This window comes from Staurois parvus, unplaced genomic scaffold (assembly GCF_062004578.1).
Source record: "Staurois parvus isolate SC_StPar_1 unplaced genomic scaffold, SC_StPar_1.0 ptg000299l, whole genome shotgun sequence".
Taxonomy (NCBI): domain Eukaryota; kingdom Metazoa; phylum Chordata; class Amphibia; order Anura; family Ranidae; genus Staurois; species Staurois parvus.
The window spans coordinates 24,579,937-24,599,574 of NW_028318095.1; the positions used below are offsets into that span (position 1 = coordinate 24,579,937).

The 19,638-nt window shown below is 40.0% G+C and overlaps 1 protein-coding gene across 3 annotated transcripts in view; it reads left to right on the forward strand.

Annotated features, from left to right (window-relative positions):
- GOSR1 (golgi SNAP receptor complex member 1) overlaps positions 1-19,638 on the forward strand; it is a 147,789-nt gene that overhangs the window by 84,124 nt on the left and 44,027 nt on the right. For all 3 annotated transcript variants that reach the window (XM_089683054.1, XM_089683055.1, XM_089683056.1), the window contains exon 7: positions 15,149-15,178. In XM_089683054.1, coding sequence (XP_089539180.1) covers positions 15,149-15,178 — 30 coding nt within the window. The remainder of the gene's footprint in view (positions 1-15,148; positions 15,179-19,638) is intronic.

The window sequence follows — 19,638 nt, forward strand, 5'->3', positions numbered from 1 at the left end:
ATAAGGAATTTGGGGTCAAAACAAGGCCCTTGTTCTCCGTGAATGATGAACACTGACCACAGCTCAGGGAACAGGAGCCTCGTTCTGACTAACACAGTTATTTTTTATTTACGTGCACATTCATTGAAAAAGAATGGCTTACTATGCAAGTCATAATGTGGTTCCTTTTCCAAATGAAAAACACAGACCGCAGCACAGAAGCCTCAGTTTGATTTAGTGCCTGTTCACACTAGCGGTGTTTCTCTGTGTATTCACTGCAGATGCAAATAATGGCATCCCTGCATATCTAGCAAATGGGCCCACTTTTGCAGCCACTAAAACTATGGTATCATGCAGTTTGGTGGAGCAGAATTTTAAAAATCGCTCCTGCTGTACTTTTTGCAAGTTGCCACACATTGGCAGCCCATTGAAATGAATGGGCTGTCAAAAATGCGTTGAGTGGGACAGTGAAAAGCACACGTACCTAAACCAGCACTTTAACTGTAATTCATTCTTCTGCAATAAATTACTACGTATGCCCAGAGAGCTGAAGTAGTTAACTTATTTTCAATAGCATGTTCAATAAAGGTGTAGGTGAGAATCTGTTTTAATAACAGTGCAGCAGGATTTCATCCTTTATCAGATCTTTTTAAATGGCATTAGCTGGTCCATTTAGAAAATGATGTTGCATATATTCTTGGAAAGTGCAGATTGAAGGAATTTGAGTTTCAACTGAGCGTGAGCTAACCCAGCTAATAGAGTCTAGGCTAGAAGATTTCCATACAAAGATCACAGCATAACCTGGTGGTAGGGACAAACCCTTTCCACCCAAAGCTAGAAATATTTAGGTGGAGTTCTGTAATTTGTAAAACATCCTAGCTATGCAGTGATTTATCTATCAAATGTCTTTCCTTTTTTAAATAGGTAGCTCTGCTCTGAGGTCCTTGTAAAGGGCATTGTTTTAATCCTGTTCTCAAAGTGGTTGTAAAGCCTAAACATTTTTTTTTACCTTTAAAGTATATGTAAATCCTCACCTTGTGAAACAAATCCATTCAGTTTATAATAAATATGAAAGGCAAAATGTTTGTGTATACGTACAAAAAACATAAATACTTTTTTCCCCCTTTTATTTAAAGGAGAAATATGGGATAGTACAAATAGATAGCATTAACTGCTTTCCCGCCACCCTATAGCAGAAATACTGCTACAGGCTGACAGGACTGCACCAAAACATGTATATATACGTGATTTTGAATTTCCAGGTAGGGGGCGCGCACGCCCTACCTGCGTTGCCATTGGTGGCCTCAGCTGTTGATCACCGAGTCCCAGCCGGTGAATCCCCGCTGGCACCCGGTGATCTCTGAGTATCACTGACAGGGGAATGACCTGTATGTAAACAATACAGATCTCTCACGTCAGCTCCTGCACTTTGCTTTGTATTGCTCTGCATAGCAGAGCAATACAAAGCAATGTGCTGACACAGTGAAACACACAGTTACCCCTTTGATTGCCCCAGATGTTAACCCCTTCCTGCCCAGTGCCATTAGTACAGTGTCAGTGCTTTTTATTAGAACTGATCACTGTATTAGTGTCACTGGGGATGTCAGTTCCCCCCCAGTGTCAGAATGGCCACTGCAGTCCCACAGTCCCACTATAAGTTGCTGATTGCTGCCATTAATAGTATTTAAAAAAAAAAACAAAATCACTTTGTAGACGCTATGACTTTCACATAAACCAATTAATTTACATGTATTGGGATTTTTTTCTAGCAAATACATGTAGCAGAATACATTTTGGTCTATTTATGATGAAATTTGATTTTTAAAATTTTTTTACTGGACATGTTTAATAGCAAAAAGTCAAAATTATTTCTTTTCCTCAAAATTGTCAGGTGTTCTTTTTCATTATAGCGCAAAAATTAAAAAAGCGCACATTTCATTTGGGTGCAGTGTTGCATGACCGTGAAATTGTCAGTTAAATTAACGCAGCGCCGTATCGCAAAAAAGGGCCTAGTCAGGAAGGGGGGGAAATCCTCTGGAGGGCAAGTGGTTAAGTACCCTTACCACAAAACAGCTTTACTTTCTTTCATATGTTGCTGTATCCCCATTCCAAGCCTTGGTTAGGGTTGAGTAACAGTTCTCTTCAGGTTTGAAAGTTTGGAGTGGGTGGTTACATCTGGAGTGAGCTGCCCCCCCCCCCCCCCATCCTCTCCTCCTTCAGCTCCCAGCTGTGACCGTACTTTCCTCACAGAAACACAAACTGGAATGTGTCTGCCTACCATGTGCCTTTATTTCCATGACTTCACACTGTCAACAAGAAACAGAGGCACATAACCGTATGCTGAAGGATTTGCAACTCCAGGAGACTGTACTGTACAAGAAAAGAATGAATAAATGTTCCTCAGCTTCTTCTGTGCTTCAGTTCGTAGAGCGAGAACTGATAAAGTTCAGCAGTGAGAGCTCAGTGTGGAGGGGAATGGAAGGAGAAGGGAGAAAGCAGCTACATGTCTATAAGTGAAACTGACTTGTACTCAGAACGACCTTGATCTGGGGGGGAGTAAGGGGAGAGAAGCTTCCTCTTTGTGAAGAAGCTCAACAGGCTGGATGGGAGAGATGAGGAGGGGGAGTGTGAGAAGTGCTGAAGCTCTGCTGACATCTCTGGAGCATGCAGACTGTCAGGAGATGATGTCAGTCATAATAGGGGGGTGGATATCGACTTCAGTGTGGGGATGACGCTGCATGAGAGACCTCAGCCCCTCTCACAGGTATTTTCTTTGATTTCAGAAGAAAGAGTGTACATTTTCAGAGGGCAGAATTTTGTTCTTCATAGTAGCAGCTTACCAGGATTCAGATTATGCAAAAAAATTATGTAACCCATACTTCTCATTAATTGATCACATACCCTCTGTTCTCAGCTGCATAAAGAGCTCAGGGAGGAGAAACCAGGGGGGTACATGGTACAACAGGAACATATAAGAAATATGAAATGTTGGGTTTACATATCCTTTAATGCCTTCCTTGCATTAAGTACCTGAGCCTGATATCAGTACAGTGGCTTTCTCTTCTTTCCCTGCTATCACAGGCTTTACTGAAAGCAGGAGGAGTCATTGGTTCCTGGTGCTCCCAATCAGATCCTGTGAAGGGCTGGAGCCAAGCCTCTCTGTCTGTGTCAATAGACACAGACAGTGCGGCTCAAGATTGCACACGCAGGCGTGCCACAATAGGAAGCAGTTTGCTATGGTAGCCCACCAAGAAGTGGAGGAGCCATGAGTGCCAGCGTGGGACCCAAGAAGAGGAGGTTCTGGGCTGCTCTTTGCAATTCCATTGCACAGAACAGGTAATTATAAACTTGTGTGTACTTTAAAAAAAAATAAAATGTTAGATTTTATAGCAGAACTACACTGCATCTGTGCACAACAATCTGAAAAACACTGTTAAATTCATATTTGATATTCAGTGCAAACTCCTCCATCCATCCGTGTCTCCATGCTTTTTTTAGGTGAGAAATCACTTTGAAAAAATGCTCCCCTAACATTTTTGGCCGTGGTCATGTTGAGTAAGGGCAGATGATTCACGTGGCATTTACTCCATGGAATCCATCTGCCCTTAGCTGAGGCATGAGGGTGTGCTTAGCTAAGGAAACCCCTCCTCCCCTCCTGAAGGCTCCTGGGAAGTATGATATCATTTGCCTAGACCTGGAAACCAGGAAGTAACTGAAGAAATTAAAAAAAAAAAAGTTTAAAACAAGTAAATATGATTTGTATATTTATAAACTTTCCTATCTGTTAACTAATGCTAGCAGCTTAAGGATTAAAAACAGTCAATGTTGATTGAGAGAGTGAAGTTCAGGTTTAAAGCAAACCTGCACAAGAAAAATATGTTGGATGCCGTGACTTACATTTCTGAAAATGCTACTTGCCTTGCTCTCATGCTGAGCGGCTTCAGTTCATTTTGAAACCATATGCTGAAACGAGCATGTACAGTCAGGTCCATAAATATTGGGACATCGACACAATGCCAGATTAGAGTTTGCCAAACGACATTTAAAAAAGCCTTCACAGTTCTGGAACAACACCCTATGGACAGATGAGACCAAGATCAACTTGTACCAGAGTGATGGGAAGAGAAGAGTATGGAGAAGGAAAGGAACTGCTCATGATCCTAAGCATACCACCTCATCAGTGAAGCATGGTGGTGGTAGTGTCATGGCGTGGGCATGTATGGCTGCCAATGGAACTGGTTCTCTTGTATTTATTGATGATGTGACTGCTGACAAAAGCAGCAGGATGAATTCTGAAGTGTTTCGGGCAATATTATCTGCTCATATTCAGCCAAATGCTTCAGAACTCATTGGACGCCGCTTCACAGTGCAGATGGACAATGACCCAAAGCATACTGCAAAAGCAACCAAAGAGTTTTTTAAGGGAAAGAAGTGGAATGTTATGCAATGGCCAAGTCAATCACCTGAACTGAATCCGATTGAGCATGCATTTCACTTGCTGAAGACAAAACTGAAGGGAAAATGCCCCAAGAACAAGCAGGAACTGAAGACAGTTGCAGTAGAGGCCTGGCAGAGCATCACCAGGGATGAAACCCAGCGTTTGGTGATGTCTATGCGTTCCAGACTTCAGGCTGTAATTGACTGTAAAGGATTTGCAACCAAGTATTAAAAAGTGAAAGTTTGATTTATGATTATTATTCTGTCCCATTACTTTTGGCCCCTTAAAAAGTGGGAGGCACATATGCAAACTGTTGTAATTCCTACACCGTTCACCTGATTTGGATGTAAATACCCTCAAATTAAAGCTGACAGTCTGCAGTTAAAGCACATCTTGTTCGTTTCATTTCAAATCCATTGTGGTGGTGTATAGAGCCAAAAATGTTAGAATTGTGTCGATGTCCCAATATTTATGGACCTGACTGTAGATGACATGTTCACATTTTTCTGACTGGTTGATTCTAGGTCTGCTACTCCAAAAGTATTGCAGTCAGAGTCAGTACATTCCTTTTTACCAGCTTGTCTTAGAGTGCTGTTTATAAATGGAGGTCGGTAGAACGGTATTTTAAACTAGCAGTTATGACTGTGTTTAGATTTTTCTGCCGGCCACAGACTTTCAGGTAGAAGTTTTTCAGGCAGCTGTAAAGGTGAGTCTAATTAAAAAATGAAGAGTGCACTACACACAAATGCATATTGCAAGGAATGTTGGAGTGGGAGCAGTAATTCTAGATTCACGGTTAACTCTAAACTGATAACCTGTGAAGGTTTTTAAAGTGTTAGGTACTGGAGTTTGTTGCTATTTCTAGAAATGGGAAGGCCCAGAAAAGCGCATGAAATATGCTGTTTTACAAAGATAAATAATGTATCTTTGACATGGTATTTAAACTGTATAACATAAAAACCTTAGTGAACAATTTCTGAGACTTTATCTTAAGTCTTAAATTATTGCAAGATCTCTCAGCGGAAGATAAGCAAATCTTGGAATACAATTCAAGTAACACTGTACTTCTCCATACAGTTCTCAAACAAGTAAATATGCATTTTTGCCACTAGGGGGAACTGCAGGGGAGAGGCTCCAGTTTAGTTTGCTTGTGTGCTCCATCTTGTACCTCCCGCAGTTGGGTAATTGTTTGGATACAGTGGATCAGTGGTCTTCAAACTGCGGCCGGGGGATGGATGTGGCCCTTTGCTTGCTTTTGTCTGTCCCTAGGGACACTATTTAGTCCACAGATACCAACTATGGGGCACAATTCCTCCCACTGACACCAATGATGGGGCATTGTGTATTCCCACTGATTTCGGGACCTTTTCTACTCTCACTGGCCACAATCCACCCCCACTTTCCTGAAGGGCAGTAAAATGACCCTTTGTCTTAAAAGTTTGAAGACCCCTGCAGTAGATGATAGTTTCTGTCCTCCTCTCAGGTCTTAATTGACAAGTAAGAGGGTAAATTTGTATGACAAATTAGTTTTTTTTTTTTATAATCTTTAAATCATTCCTATTAGTGTTCTCCACCATCATAGCATAATGTTTACCTATAGTCTGGTCAGTGTATTGGGTTTTCTTTTTCTCATCTCAGTAAAATGGTGAGACCAACATCTAGAGTTTGGAATTTTCCATGTTGGAAATTTCTACTGTGCAATTTCTGCTGAGAGCAAAACTGCAATTTGAAAATATTGTGAGAAGAAATTTTTTTTTCTAAATGCTACAGGGATGACAAAACACATCCTTGCATGCCAGAGGTGTCCTTAAGACATTAAGAATTACTTTATGGAATGAAATGATGAGGACCATAATGAAAGTGCGAGTAGCTTTTCCCTCCAGAGTTCTCATTCCAGAAACACTCTTTTTGCTGCTTCTTGATCATCACAAATTTTAAAAAGCAAGTATAGTTTATTTACTGAATAAGCTGTACTTTTATTTGAAGCATAATACTTTTATATATACTGCATTCCATGTTTCCAGTGTAACAGAATTACTTTTCATTTGTAAAACTATTCCACAGTGGATTTTTTTAAATTTTTCAGAAAATGTCCAACTTTTCCAGAAAAAAAGGGAAAAAAACGTTTTTTTCTCATGGCTTTAAAATTTTGGGAAATTTTACATCTCTAGCCATTTCAAGGGCACATGCAATTTTAAGGCTTGACATCCTGGCAACCTCATGCTTTATATCTTACCAGAAATGTGAGTAATGTGTTGTGCTTGTGTGCAGTAAAATAATTTTAGCGTATTTTTTAATTAAAGGGTAACTTCACTTTCTTGGAAAAAAACAATTAGGAAATAAAAAAATAATATAGCGTTTACAATTGCGACTCAAGTCATATTGTAAATGAATGTTATTAAAAATGACCTTAATTTGCAGCACTGTAATTTTCTGTAAAATGCAATGTACACAGCTGGTGTACAGAACACCCCCTGAAAATGTAATTTCCTGCTTTAGAGATTGGCTTACTGATTTTCCCAGAAGCCATCACTAAGATACAAGTGAGATTTTTGGCATCTCCTGCAACAAAAATGTCATTTTTGGTAAGATACTCCCTATGGGAAATTGCATCTAAAGGGATGTAGAACCTGCCAGTTAACTCATTAGAGACCTGCATGTGCAGCAAAGGATTGATAATTGTAAAACCACTCCCATACAGTTTTACTCTGCACATGAACAGACAAACATCTATCTCTTCAGAATAACAAAAGGTATGAATCTGCAACAAAGTTAGTTAAAATCCTTGCAATGTACATAGATCACCCAGAGGGGATTTGTTTTTTCTTTACAACAGTGTATTTACTCTTTAAAATATATGTTTGATAAACCTATGCACTATTATGACATAAGAACGTGACATAAGAATATTCAACTGCCACCATTTTATTCTCCAGGGTCTCTACTTTCACATATAATGTTTGGGGTTTCACCTAGCTTTAAACTTTTAACATGTGCAAAATCTGAAAAAATTGATCTGGTAGAAAGTGGTTAATGTATACCTGTTACCACAGGAGATATATGGTGCTATTCTGTGGTGTTTGTTAGTGCAAGGTACCACAGTAGCCCTGACAATCCAGGCTGTCTGCAGTGTGCAAATTTTGACTATGAGAGGCACCCTGCATTACATGTGGGATGTGCTTGGTGTGCTGCTCAACAGTGGTAAACCCAGAATGCTTGTCCTGTGGAGCACCCAGATTTTGTGAGATTCTTGGTGTGCCCTCAAACAATGTATTGAAAAGTAAGTGGTACAAAGTAGCTCTGTGTAATGTGCACTTAGTAGCATTTTTTTGCCTGTCACCTTGGAGTAACCGGTTTACTTTAAGGGTCTGTACCCTGCTCATTCTTTTCTGCAGTTTCTTCTCATCTTTGTGTCAGGTTTTCATTAAGAAGCCAGGAAACCAACATTTCTCTCATCCATTGAGGGACACAGGACATATGCAACCTTTGGGGTATACTACAAACTAATTTCATGGCCCTGCCCTTTGACCTTTATTCTGCACCAAGGTGCTGGCTCCAATGTTAGCCATGTTGAGTTCTTGAGGCACCCTCATTGTGGGATACTTTGATTACCTCCTATTGTGGGAACAGTCAGTAAGGGCTTTTTGAACTTTATCAAATTGTCCAGATGTTACAGAGGTTTGGATGGATCCTAAACCTTCAAAATTTGTCACTGGAACAAACTAATTGCTTAGCATATTTAAATTTCTAGTCTGCGCTGTGGTAGAAAGAATAGCTGCTAGTGACATAAGATTGATATACAAATCCCCTAAAATGATATGCCGCTCCAAAACAATTAAAGTTCATAAATTATCACATCATTTTCATATAAAGTGCATTGTGAAAAAAGATGATTTATCAAAATCCAATGCGAAATATAAGTGCCTTAGTGCCAATATACATAAAGTGCATATAGGCCCTTTAAATCAAAGTCCATAAAGTCACCTGTAAGTTATGAAACCTCCACCAACCAATCCAGACTATTGCCAGATCTTTCAGTGTATGTCAACAAACACCACCACCTCAAGTGGACACTCACCAGATATGAATGTTAGAGCTTGTTCAAAATTCTTCCCAAACGCCCCTTATAGCATTTGGCAGGCGTTCGGCGTTTGGGGAGCTTTTTTAACGCTCCCCAAATGCCCTATGTGCGTTTTTGAGGCGTTTCATATGCGTTTTCCAAGCTTTAAAACCGCACCACAAATGCCTATATCGATGTTAATGGTATAAACGCCTTGCAAATGCCTGCCAGTGTTTGAGGAGCGTCACCATAGACTTGAATGGGAGGCGTTGAAAGGCTTCAACTCCTGACTGGACATGAAGTGTTAATATTGCTGCGACGCTAACCCTTCAGTGTGAACAGCATTGTGTGCTGCCATGTGTATAATTTTCATAAAAAACGCCCCTCAAACGCCTGCTTACAAAGCTAGTGTGAACTTAGCCTTACAATGAACATAGCAAACACAGTATATCATCTCCAGGTAAGGGTCATCCTAGGTAATGTATACACTAGCCCACAGTCATCTCCTCTCTGCAGAACTTGATCCAGACTATGGCAAGGAAAGCTTGCACCAGAGCCAACAAATGCAAAAGGTGAACTATACCTTCAGAGGCTTCCTGTTTCCCTCAAAGAAAACGATTTTACAGTGAGTATAGGAATCCTGTTTTATTCTCTATAGAAATTCTGAAGATTACACCGACTGTTCTACCTCTTTACACTTACAATCAGTAGAACTCACTAAAAGTTTAAATCCACTGTGCTTGTTTTTGATGACAGAGTTCCTAGGTGGACGGTTTCGGAAAATGCCTGCTAACCTGAAGGTTAAGTGCAGGTTGTGAAAGGAACAGTAGCACTCCTAATGATTGCTGTTGCATATGTAATTCCTTTACTTTAGAGGAGTAAGAGAGAATCCATTAGATTTGTTCCTGGCATGACTGGAACCGCTGCGGTTAATGTTAATGACTTTCAGTAATGCCTTTTGCCTATTTACTTTCACTGCTGAACAAGGGACTCTTGCAGAGCAAATGACCTAGGAGAGACCTATGCGTTGACCTAACAAGGAGAAAGTTTAAACACACTTAAGCAGTGGGATCACATGCTTTTGGTACTGCTTGATTTTCCTTGAATATCACATGGACTTATAAGAAAAATCTCTTGTTTAAATTAACATTTTTTCATATTTGTTTTGTTTAGTGGACTAATTCTTATTATTAATATCACTTTTGGAATGTTCCTTTGCATTTCTGTACTTATGCTTTCTAAGCATCATCAGAATATTAAATCTATCTTTGATAATTTTGAGTACAAATTTGACAAATGCAGCAGAATATGTTTTTGTTTATGTAGTGTTTTTTATAATGAGCAGGATAGGGTGCATCTAATGGTGTGTGCAACCAACACTGCTTGAACTCAGTATAGAGGGGTAGAGAAAGATCATTCGGTATGTCACTGATGAGTGGGCAAAGCAGTGGCAGAAAGCACTATTCTGAGTGATATACAAAACCTGGTATAGTAAAAACTTGAAGCAAAACTAGAGCAGTTGCCCATAACCACCTAACTGGTTAGTCTTTAACCACCTCACGTCCTGCCATTGTATATAAAGACAGTGGCAGTGCAGGGTCTGGTGGCCGTTTATAAACAGCCTCCTGACCCCCTGCTTGTCCACGCACCCTGGGAGCGTGCGGCACTGCGATTCGGTGCCCGCTGTGTCCTCCAGACACAGTGGAACACTGATCGTCGTACGGGACCTCTGTGCGAGTTCCCGACCATGTGATCACTGATTGGCCAATCAGTGATCACATGCAGAGTAGTAAGCAAGATGTCAATTCTGACATCATTGCTTACTACGTGTGAAATCTGTGAATAATCAGATTCACAACACAATTCACAACAGCCTTGTACCATGTGACAAGCTGTGACCAATCACAGCTCACACAGTAGTTCTCAACGGCTGCAGGAATGCAGCCAGAGAGAAGGAGAAATGATTGCTTTTGCAGCCTTTATGGGTGTAAAAGCAATCAGTGTAAAAAAAAAAAATCTTCATCACACCCCACAAGCCGTACAGTGCCACCATGGTGACACTGTACTGCTAGGGTGACAGTATATAAAAAACAAAACATAAATAATAATATAAAAAAATAATAAAAATGTAAAAAGTAAATGTTTAAAAATTATAATTTTTAACTTATAAACTAATTTTTTTTTTTTTTTTTTACTAAAAAGATAACGGAATACATTTTGGCCAAGATTTATGATGAAATATTATTTATTTGCAAAATTTTATAAGAAAAACACTTTATTTCTAAATTTTTGGACTTTAATTTACATAGCAAAAAAAATTAAAACCCCAGTGGTGAATAAATACCACCAAAATAAAGCTTTATCTGTCTCACAAAATGCTAAAAAATTCATATGGGTATAGTGTTGCATGACCACGCAATGGTCATTCAAAGTGTGATAGCGCTGAAAATTGGCCTGGACAGGAAGGGGGTAAAAGCGTCCAGACTTGAAGTGGTTAAATTGAAGCAAGGCATTTGCAAGTGCCTCCATTTTATTTGCATCAGTTTTTTTTTGTAAGTCAGCACATAGAACACTGAACAGCTTTATCTGCCTAGAACATGAAAGTAGCCAAAGACAACATTGCAGTATATTCATTTTTTTGCCCAAGAGATCTTTCCAAAGTACTCACAGGTTATATCCACATTTTAATGGTTCTGTATATGCTTAACAGTAAACTGGTTGGACCTTTGGCTCCTGAAGAATGTCAAATGTGGCACACCTGTAAATGGGTCCAGCACATCTACAAAAAAATCTACCAAAGAATGTCCGATACCATGTTCCCTTTCTATTAAATAGGGTAATATGGATTAAGTAGCTAATTAGTGTAGAAGACAACATTTTGGTAACTGAAAGATTGCTAGGGAATGAACCCTGCATCTCATTTAATAATGTGTGACAAGAAAAAAGCTTGAAAAAGAGAAAGGAATGAAGCCGCCATATCACAAGGACTGTTCTGTAATATATACATTTTTTATTCTTGGGTTTAGATACACTTTAACCACTTTTCTACCAGAAACATTCTTTCCATTTTTGCACATTAGAATGCATATTTTTACATTAAAGCACTAAAACAGCATATATTTTCTGAAAGCAAAGACCTTGAAAAATACAATGGTGGTAGCAGAAAATTTTTAAGTCACTTATTATTAGTGCACGTTTATCAAAAACAAAAATTTTCCATAAACAATACCTTAAAGTTAATTTTAGTGCTCATTAGCACAAGATATTACCTATTTTTTAGTACAATTACTTTATTTACACTGGAGCCATTCTCGATCTCCAGGCAAGCAGTGACTTCCTACGTTATAAGCAAGGGCTCTCTGCATGCTTGGTGGGTAGTTTTATGGCTGTTTTTATACTCAAACACCTAAATTAGGAGCATTAGATCTGGTGTATTATTTTAAGGGGCACATGGTGACTTCTCCCTGTATACCTTGCGGATGAGGTTTGGAGTATACTGGTGACAAGATCCCAGGTCCCATGTAGAGTAGAGGCGAGGAGCTGGTTTTCATTCACATCATATAGTACTATTTCTGACCTCTCATTTATTGGGGTCAATTCCCAGGTGAGTAGATGAGAAGATTCACTATTGGAGCTTGAGGTGGTGTTTTATTTTAAACTGAATTCAGTAATATATACAAATGTTTTGTTCTTTGGTTTAGATACACTTTTTAACCACTTTTCTACCAGAGACATTATTTCCATTTTTGCATGTTAACCACTTGCCGACCCTCTTACAGTAAATATACTGTGAGTGGGCTGCAAGTACAGGCACAGGAAAAAGGGTTATTTTACAAGGTGAGGATTTTTCCTGCCAGCTCGTAAGTCCTGTAGTACATACCTGTAAGTCTGGAATACATGTTGCAGCACTAAAGAGGAAGCATTTCCACAAACTGACCACCGTAAAGGTAAGTATGCGACCACTTTATTACTGGTATGTAATTCACAAGTGACCCTGTGCTGACAAGTTTACATTCATTTTAAAGATTTGTAGACCGGAAACTAGGGGCATAGTAGATTACTAAATTAACTCTGCCTAACAGCTGTTGACTTTCACCGGAAAATTTGTTACAGCAGCTATTACACAGTATATATCATATGTGCTGAAATATCAAAATAGCAGCTTTTAAAAAGCAGTCCAGAACAAAATAAAATGTTATGCTTTACTGAAAGTAGTAATTTTGCATGTTGTTATAGGGATGATTTGTGATATGCATTCGGTTATTCACAGCATTGTGCTAAACCTACACTCTTTTGAAAACAGCACTATGTTTTATGCATTTTTGACTTCTTAACATGTGGCCGTGATTAATATATTGGATTACTATTGTGTGTGTGGATGTACGTTTCCATTCCCAAGTACATCTAACCACTCTGATGTACAGTATCTCACAGAAGTGAGTACACACCTCAAATTTATGTAAATATTTTATTATATCTTTTAATGTGACAACACTGATGAAATGACACTTTGCTACAATGTAAAGTAGTGGGTGTACAGCTTGTATAACATGTAAATTTGCTGTCCCCTCAAAATAACAACACACAGCCATTAATGTCTAAACCACTGGAAACAAGTGAGTACACCCCTAAGTGAAAATGTCCAGATTGGGCCCAAAGTGTCAACATTTTGTGTGGCTACCATTATTTACAGCATTGCCTTAACCCTCTTGGGCATGGAGTTCACCAGAGCATCACAGGTTGCCACTGGAGTCCTCTTCCACTCCTCCATGATTCCTAGATTGTAAGCTCTGAGGAGCAGGGCCCTCCTATCCCTTTTGTGTTGAACTGTATTGTTGCTGTATTGTCTCCCATTATATTATAAAGCGCTGAGCAAACTGTTGGCGCTATATAAAGCCTGTATAATAATAATAATTATGGAGCTGGTGGATGTTAGAGACCTTGCTCTCCTCTACCCTCTGTTTGAGGATGCCCCACAGATGCTCAATAGGGCTTAGGTTTGGAGACATGCTTGGCCAGTCCAACACCTTTACCGTCAGCTTCTTTATCAAGGCAGTGGTCGTCTTGGAGATGTTTGGGGTCGTTCTCATGTTGGAATACTGCCCTGCGGCCCAGTCTCCGAAGGGAGGGGATCATGCTCTGCTTCAGTATGTCACAGTACATGTTGGCATTCATGGTTCCCTCAATGAACTGTAGCTCCCCAGTGCTGGCAGAGCTCATGCAGCCCCAGACCATGACACTCCCACCACTATGCTTGACTGTAGGCAAGACACACTTGTCTTTGTACTCCTCCCCTGGTCTCATCAGATCACAGGACATGGTTCCAGTAATCCATGTCCTTAGTCTGCTTGTCTTCAGCAAACTGTTTGCGGGCTTTCTTGTGCATCATCTTTAGGAGAGGCTTCCTTCTGGGACAACAGCCATGCAGACCAATTTGATGCAGTGTGCGGCATATGGGCTGACCCCCTGCCCCTTCAACCTCTGCAGCAATGCTGGCAGCACTCATACGTCTATTTCCCAAAGACAACCTCTGGATATGACGCTGAGCACGTGCACTCAACCTCTTTGGACGACCACATAAAAAGGTATAATAAAATATTTACAAAAATGTGAGGGGTGTACTCACTTCTTTGAGATACTGTATGTGTAACTTTGGAGACTTTTGGGTTTCCACAATCATTTGGTCAATCTTTCAGAGCAGTTCCTAAGAGGAACTTCACTTTTACCTTTTAAACTTTTTCCCGTCTTACCTTGCCAGCCGAGTTATCCTCAGAAAACCTTCCTAGCGGATCCAGCACTGTCTGGTGTAAGCTGACACTGTTTCAGAACCCTGTATCCCGTACTGCCATTTTTCCTTCTGATGTCATCAGGATTCTGGCTGTCTTTTCTGGGTTCTTTGATCTGGTCATCAGATGATGTGTGGCAGAGATTGCCAGCACATCCCAGGAGACTTGGGGAAGGAAAGCAGAGATTGTCATTCTTGCTTAAGAAACCTAGAATTGCGGAGCAAGTACCCACTTAAGTAACTTTTTTTTTTTTTTAATCAAGCATAGTTTGTATTGATAACCATTTGCAGTATTCCCAGTGTGCCCACTAATATATATTTTGTTTTGTTTTGTTTTTTTACATTTTATATTTAAAAGTGCAAATTAAAGTATAACTAAAGACAATTTTTTTTTTTTTTGGATACAGTGGAGATAGATTCGAACACCTTTCAGGTTTTATTAATGTCTGTGCCCCAAGTCAGGACAGTCACCCTCTCTATTTGTCATGTTTACCGTTATCAACAAAAGTGACAAAAAAATCCCACATTTTGGGTTGTCCCCAAAAAAGTACTAGAGGGGAAATCTTTCAATGGGAATACTAGCTCTGGTGATCCTGGTAAGAACCAGGAATTCCCTCTTTTACTTTCTGTTTTCACAGGAATTGAAAGGAAATCTCCACAATAGGACACATGGCAAAAGACCTGACAGAGGCTCTAGCCCTCCCTTATTCTATCCAGAATGAACAGAAACAGTTTGCCATTGGTTCTATTTTAAGCCTTTACAGTATTTTTTTGTTTCTAATGCACATTTTGTATTAATTTGATGCCTGTGGCTAGGTTTGAGTATTAACGTTGAATAATATTACTGAAGATATAATGCTTTGATTTTTTTTTTTTGTTTTTTTAGTTCTGACCGTTTAATAGAAGAAACTATAAGGTAAGAATCAATAAAAATTTTCTTTAAAGTACCATTTGAATATTTTTTTTACCTTTTTTCTTTTTTAAATGTTTTTTTTTATGCTAACTAAAGACATCAAGTTGTGGCTGGCAGCGCATGCACAAGCTGTCATGCAATCTTTCTAATTAAAGTTACCAACATGCACATTCAAATTGAGCAAACATGTTTGTGGATATGGAGGGGGAAGTAAAGCATTTCAGGGGAAAATCCTAGAGATCAGCTGGAAAAGTCCATCTCAACTGATTGTTTTGTTACCTAAAAGTGTCAGGTCAGACCTGACGGGGAAACGTCTAGAAAATTCTACAGATTTGTTCACCAAAGTGACAATTAACAGTTGGATTTGACAGACATTCTCTTACATTTGAAAGTGCATTTACCTATACATAGAAAATATTAATCGATAGCATGGCCATATTAAAGTGGTAGTAAAGTCATGATGATTCTTACCTATAGGTAAGCCTTTAAAAAGGCTTACCAATACTTTAGGTAAAGTAAATATCTCCTAAATGTGCACCATTTAGAAGTTATTTACGTTAGCAGCTGGTGACATCCTGGACTGTACCGTCCATTCAGAACTCCCACATGTAAGCACAGGAGTGACGTCATCTCAGCTCGGCCATTCGTATGACCGAAGCCCGTGAACCTGGCAGGAAAGACTGGTTGAGGATGAAACCACTGGGACTCATGACAGCGCACCGCTGGAGGGCTTCGTTTTCCAGCAAGTCGATCATAATGTGCTAATATGTGATGCATACTAGCACTTTATTACTTAAACCACCCGAGGGCCAGTTTGTTATTTTTTTTAATGCTGTTACTATCGCTTTAATGTAGAATTCAGTTGCTTATCAGTCAATCCAGTTTTGGTGTTAGCAAGCACTAACCACCTTGAGTTAACAGCCTTGGTTCTAGGATTTCCTGCTTTGCCATTGATGTGATAGACCCATTATGAAGTACACTATATTGCTAAAAGTATTGGGACACACCTCCAAATCATTAGATTCAGGTGTTCCTATCACCTCCATGGACACAGGTGTATAATATCAAACACTTAGGTATGCAGACTGCTTCTACAAACATCTGTGAAAGAATGGGTTGCTCTCAGGAGCTCAGTGAATTCAAACATTGGCACCGTGATAGGTTGCCACCTGTGCAATAAGTCCATCTGTTAAATTTTCTTGCTACTAAATATTCCACGGTCAACTCGGCCACGAACTGGTAGGCCATGTAAAATGACAGAGTGGGGTCAGCGCATGCTGAAGCGCAACATGCACAGAAGTAGGCAACTGTCTGCAAAGTCAATAGCTAAAGACCTCTAAACATCATGTGGCCTTAAGGTTAGCACAGCAAGAGTGCATAGAGAGCTTCATGGAATGGGTTTCCATGGCCGAGCAGCTGCATCCAAGCCTTACATCGCCAAGTGCAATGCAAAGCATTGGGTGCAGTGGTGTAGAGCAATGGAGACATGTTCTCTGGCGTGACAAATCACACTTCTCTGTCTGGCAATCTGATGAAAGTGTCTGGGTTTGGCAGTTGCCAGGAGAAAGGTACTTGCCTGACTGCATTGTGCCAAGTGTAAAGTTTAGTGGAGGGGGGATTATGGTGTGGTGTTGTTTTTGAGGGGTTGGGCTTGGTCCCTTAGTTCCAGTGAAGGGAATTCTTAAGGCTTCAGCATACCAAGACATTTTGGACAATTTCATGCTCCTAACTTTGTGGGAACAGTTTGGGAATGGCCCCTTCCTATTCCAACATAACTGCGCACCAGTGCACAAAGGTCCATAAAGACATGGATGAGTGAGTTTGGGGTAGAGGAACTTGACTGGCCTACACAGATTCCTGACCTCAACCCAATAGAACACTTTTGGGATGAATTAAAGCGGAGACTGCGAGCCAGGTCTTCTCGTCCGACATCAGTGCCTGACCTCACAAATGCGCCTCTGGAAGAATGGACACACATTCCGATAGACACCCTCCTAAACCTTGTGGACAGCCTTCCCAGAAGAGTTGAAGCTGTTACAGTTGCAAAGGTTGGGCCAACTCAATATTAAACCCCGCAAACTAAGATTGGGATGCCATTAAAGTTCATGTGCGTGTAAAGGCAGGCGTCCCAATACTTTTGGCAATATAGTGTATGCGTGATTTGGCTTTCTTCTTTGCCCAGTAATGGCTATCATAGCAGGATTTATGTTTAAAATAATAAAAAAACAGCCATGGTTTTGGAATTCCTTATAGACCAGCATATAAGTGAAATGAAAAGTCCCTCATCTCTGGTGCCCCTTATGGCTTTTTAATGAATTCCCATTATTGATCATGCATGGAAACCTGTCTAGTTTTAATTAAGAAAATGTTATAAATTTTAATGTTAGTATTTTAGGAAATTTTAAATCCTTTTAAACATACTAAACTACGGTTTTCATAAATGTAGCAAGTTTGATTAATACTGAGACTTACTAGCCAGCTGCCAAAGAGAAACGTTGAATATCTTTAATACAGCAAATTTTTGCTTCATGGGTTTCCAGAGTAATCTTATCTCACTTGGTGTTTTGTAGTTTTTTGGGGTTTTTTGTGTTTGTTTTTTTGCCAAAAGTACACCGTATTCGAGACAGATCTTTCTATGCACATTACATGTCAGGTTTTGTATTTGCTGAAAAGTTCAGACTGGCCTTTGCTCTATTCCCATTAGATGATTGTTGAGCAGTAAGTTTAAAAATGTTAAGATACCTTTATGAGAGACTTTGTTCAGCAGAAGGATTTATACAATAAAGGAAAATGAGTGTTTTGCCTTAGGCAACAAGAGGTAGACAAATGAAAAGTGGTAAGTAGAATTAATTAAAATACAAAAATCCATAAATAGGTCACCTCAATGAGAATTGGATTTATTTTGCAGCAAGAACTTAGCATGTGCCCCTTAGGTTTTGATGCAAATATATTGCCATACTGTTTCCCTTCAGCCTGTCTTTTTCTATGCAGAAAGCTTTCAGGTGTTACCCCAGTGTCACTTACAGAATAAGGGTCTCTGTCAGTTAATGTTAGCATCAGGAATCAAGAGGAGCCTTCTTCAGTAATATGAGCATTAAATGTGGAAGGGTCTGTATCTGATTTAGCAGAGCAAGTGCTTCATGTGGCGGGTGGGAAGGGGTTCATTAAGTGAATTTTTTACTTGTCCTACATGGGCAATTACTATGGTTGAATTTGTACAGGTCACTTTTAACTGAGACTACACTGTCTGCAATAGATTTCCTAAACATTCTAGTAGGCCTTTATAGCTGAACACCAGCATTTCCACCTCACAACAACAGATGCATGATGTCTGTGAATGAATCACAACCACACTGTCAGTTTGTGTGTAACTTACCTCCTTTAGCTGTATACAGCTATGTTCCGTGTCCGTGATGTTCCTCCTCTTCCAGGCTGAATCCTAAATGTGCCAGTCCTGAAACTACATCTCCCATGATCCTTTGAACCTCTAAAGTTTCAGGGTGGGCTATGGGAGTCAATTGCACCAGTTCTGGGTGATGATGTGGGTGAGTCTTAGGGTTACTGGGGGCTTTTCTGTGTATTCATATGGGTAAGGAAAGGGAAGCAGTGGGATTGTGTTATCACCACCCATAGTCCTTTCCTCTCTGCACTGAACATTGTAACATTCAGCAGGTAAGGAACAAGCAAGCGCTGTTTACAAATGTGTCGTCACAGGGGACACAAAAAAAATACAGCTCACGTGATCATGGTTTTTATTGGTCTGTTCATTATTTTTTAACAGCAACACATCAAATGGTATTATTTTTTTACTTGTTGAAGAGATGATTTGTAATGCATGTCACTATACAGTGCCCTTCAGGCTCTCCCCCCCCCCCCTCCTCATTATTCTGATAGCCAGTGTCCCCTCTTACCTTGCTTACGTTACCCTTACCTTGCTTTTTTTTGCTGCAGGGTTCTCCTTTACAGGCTGGATGAGGGTCTGGTATGGATAGGACACAGTTTTTAATTTTTGACATGGAATTCCCTTTTACCCTCAGCAAACCCTAATGATGGATGAGTCTGGTATGAATATTAAGAAGAAAACTAACATGTTTATTGTAGCTGCACAGTTCCCTTTTATATTCATTACAGAGCCTAATGCTGGACAAGGGTCTGGTAAGGATTTTAAAGGGGAACCCCCACGGGGTGTGGCCTGGATGAAAATGGAGTAGGATGTGTAGGTGCTGTGCTCTGCAACAACCAATATCCTAACCTGATATCCTGTGAGTTATCCTACTGATATCTTGTGCCTGCCTTGATACTCCCCACACCCCTGCATCATGTCACCACCTCGGAAGGCGACATCTGGCACCCCTTCTCTAGATAAATTTAGACGGCATAAGCGGGACCCTGCAAAGAAAGATGGCAACACTACTACCACGGAGGCCCCTAACACAGACACTACAGGGGTTCTGGATGCTATC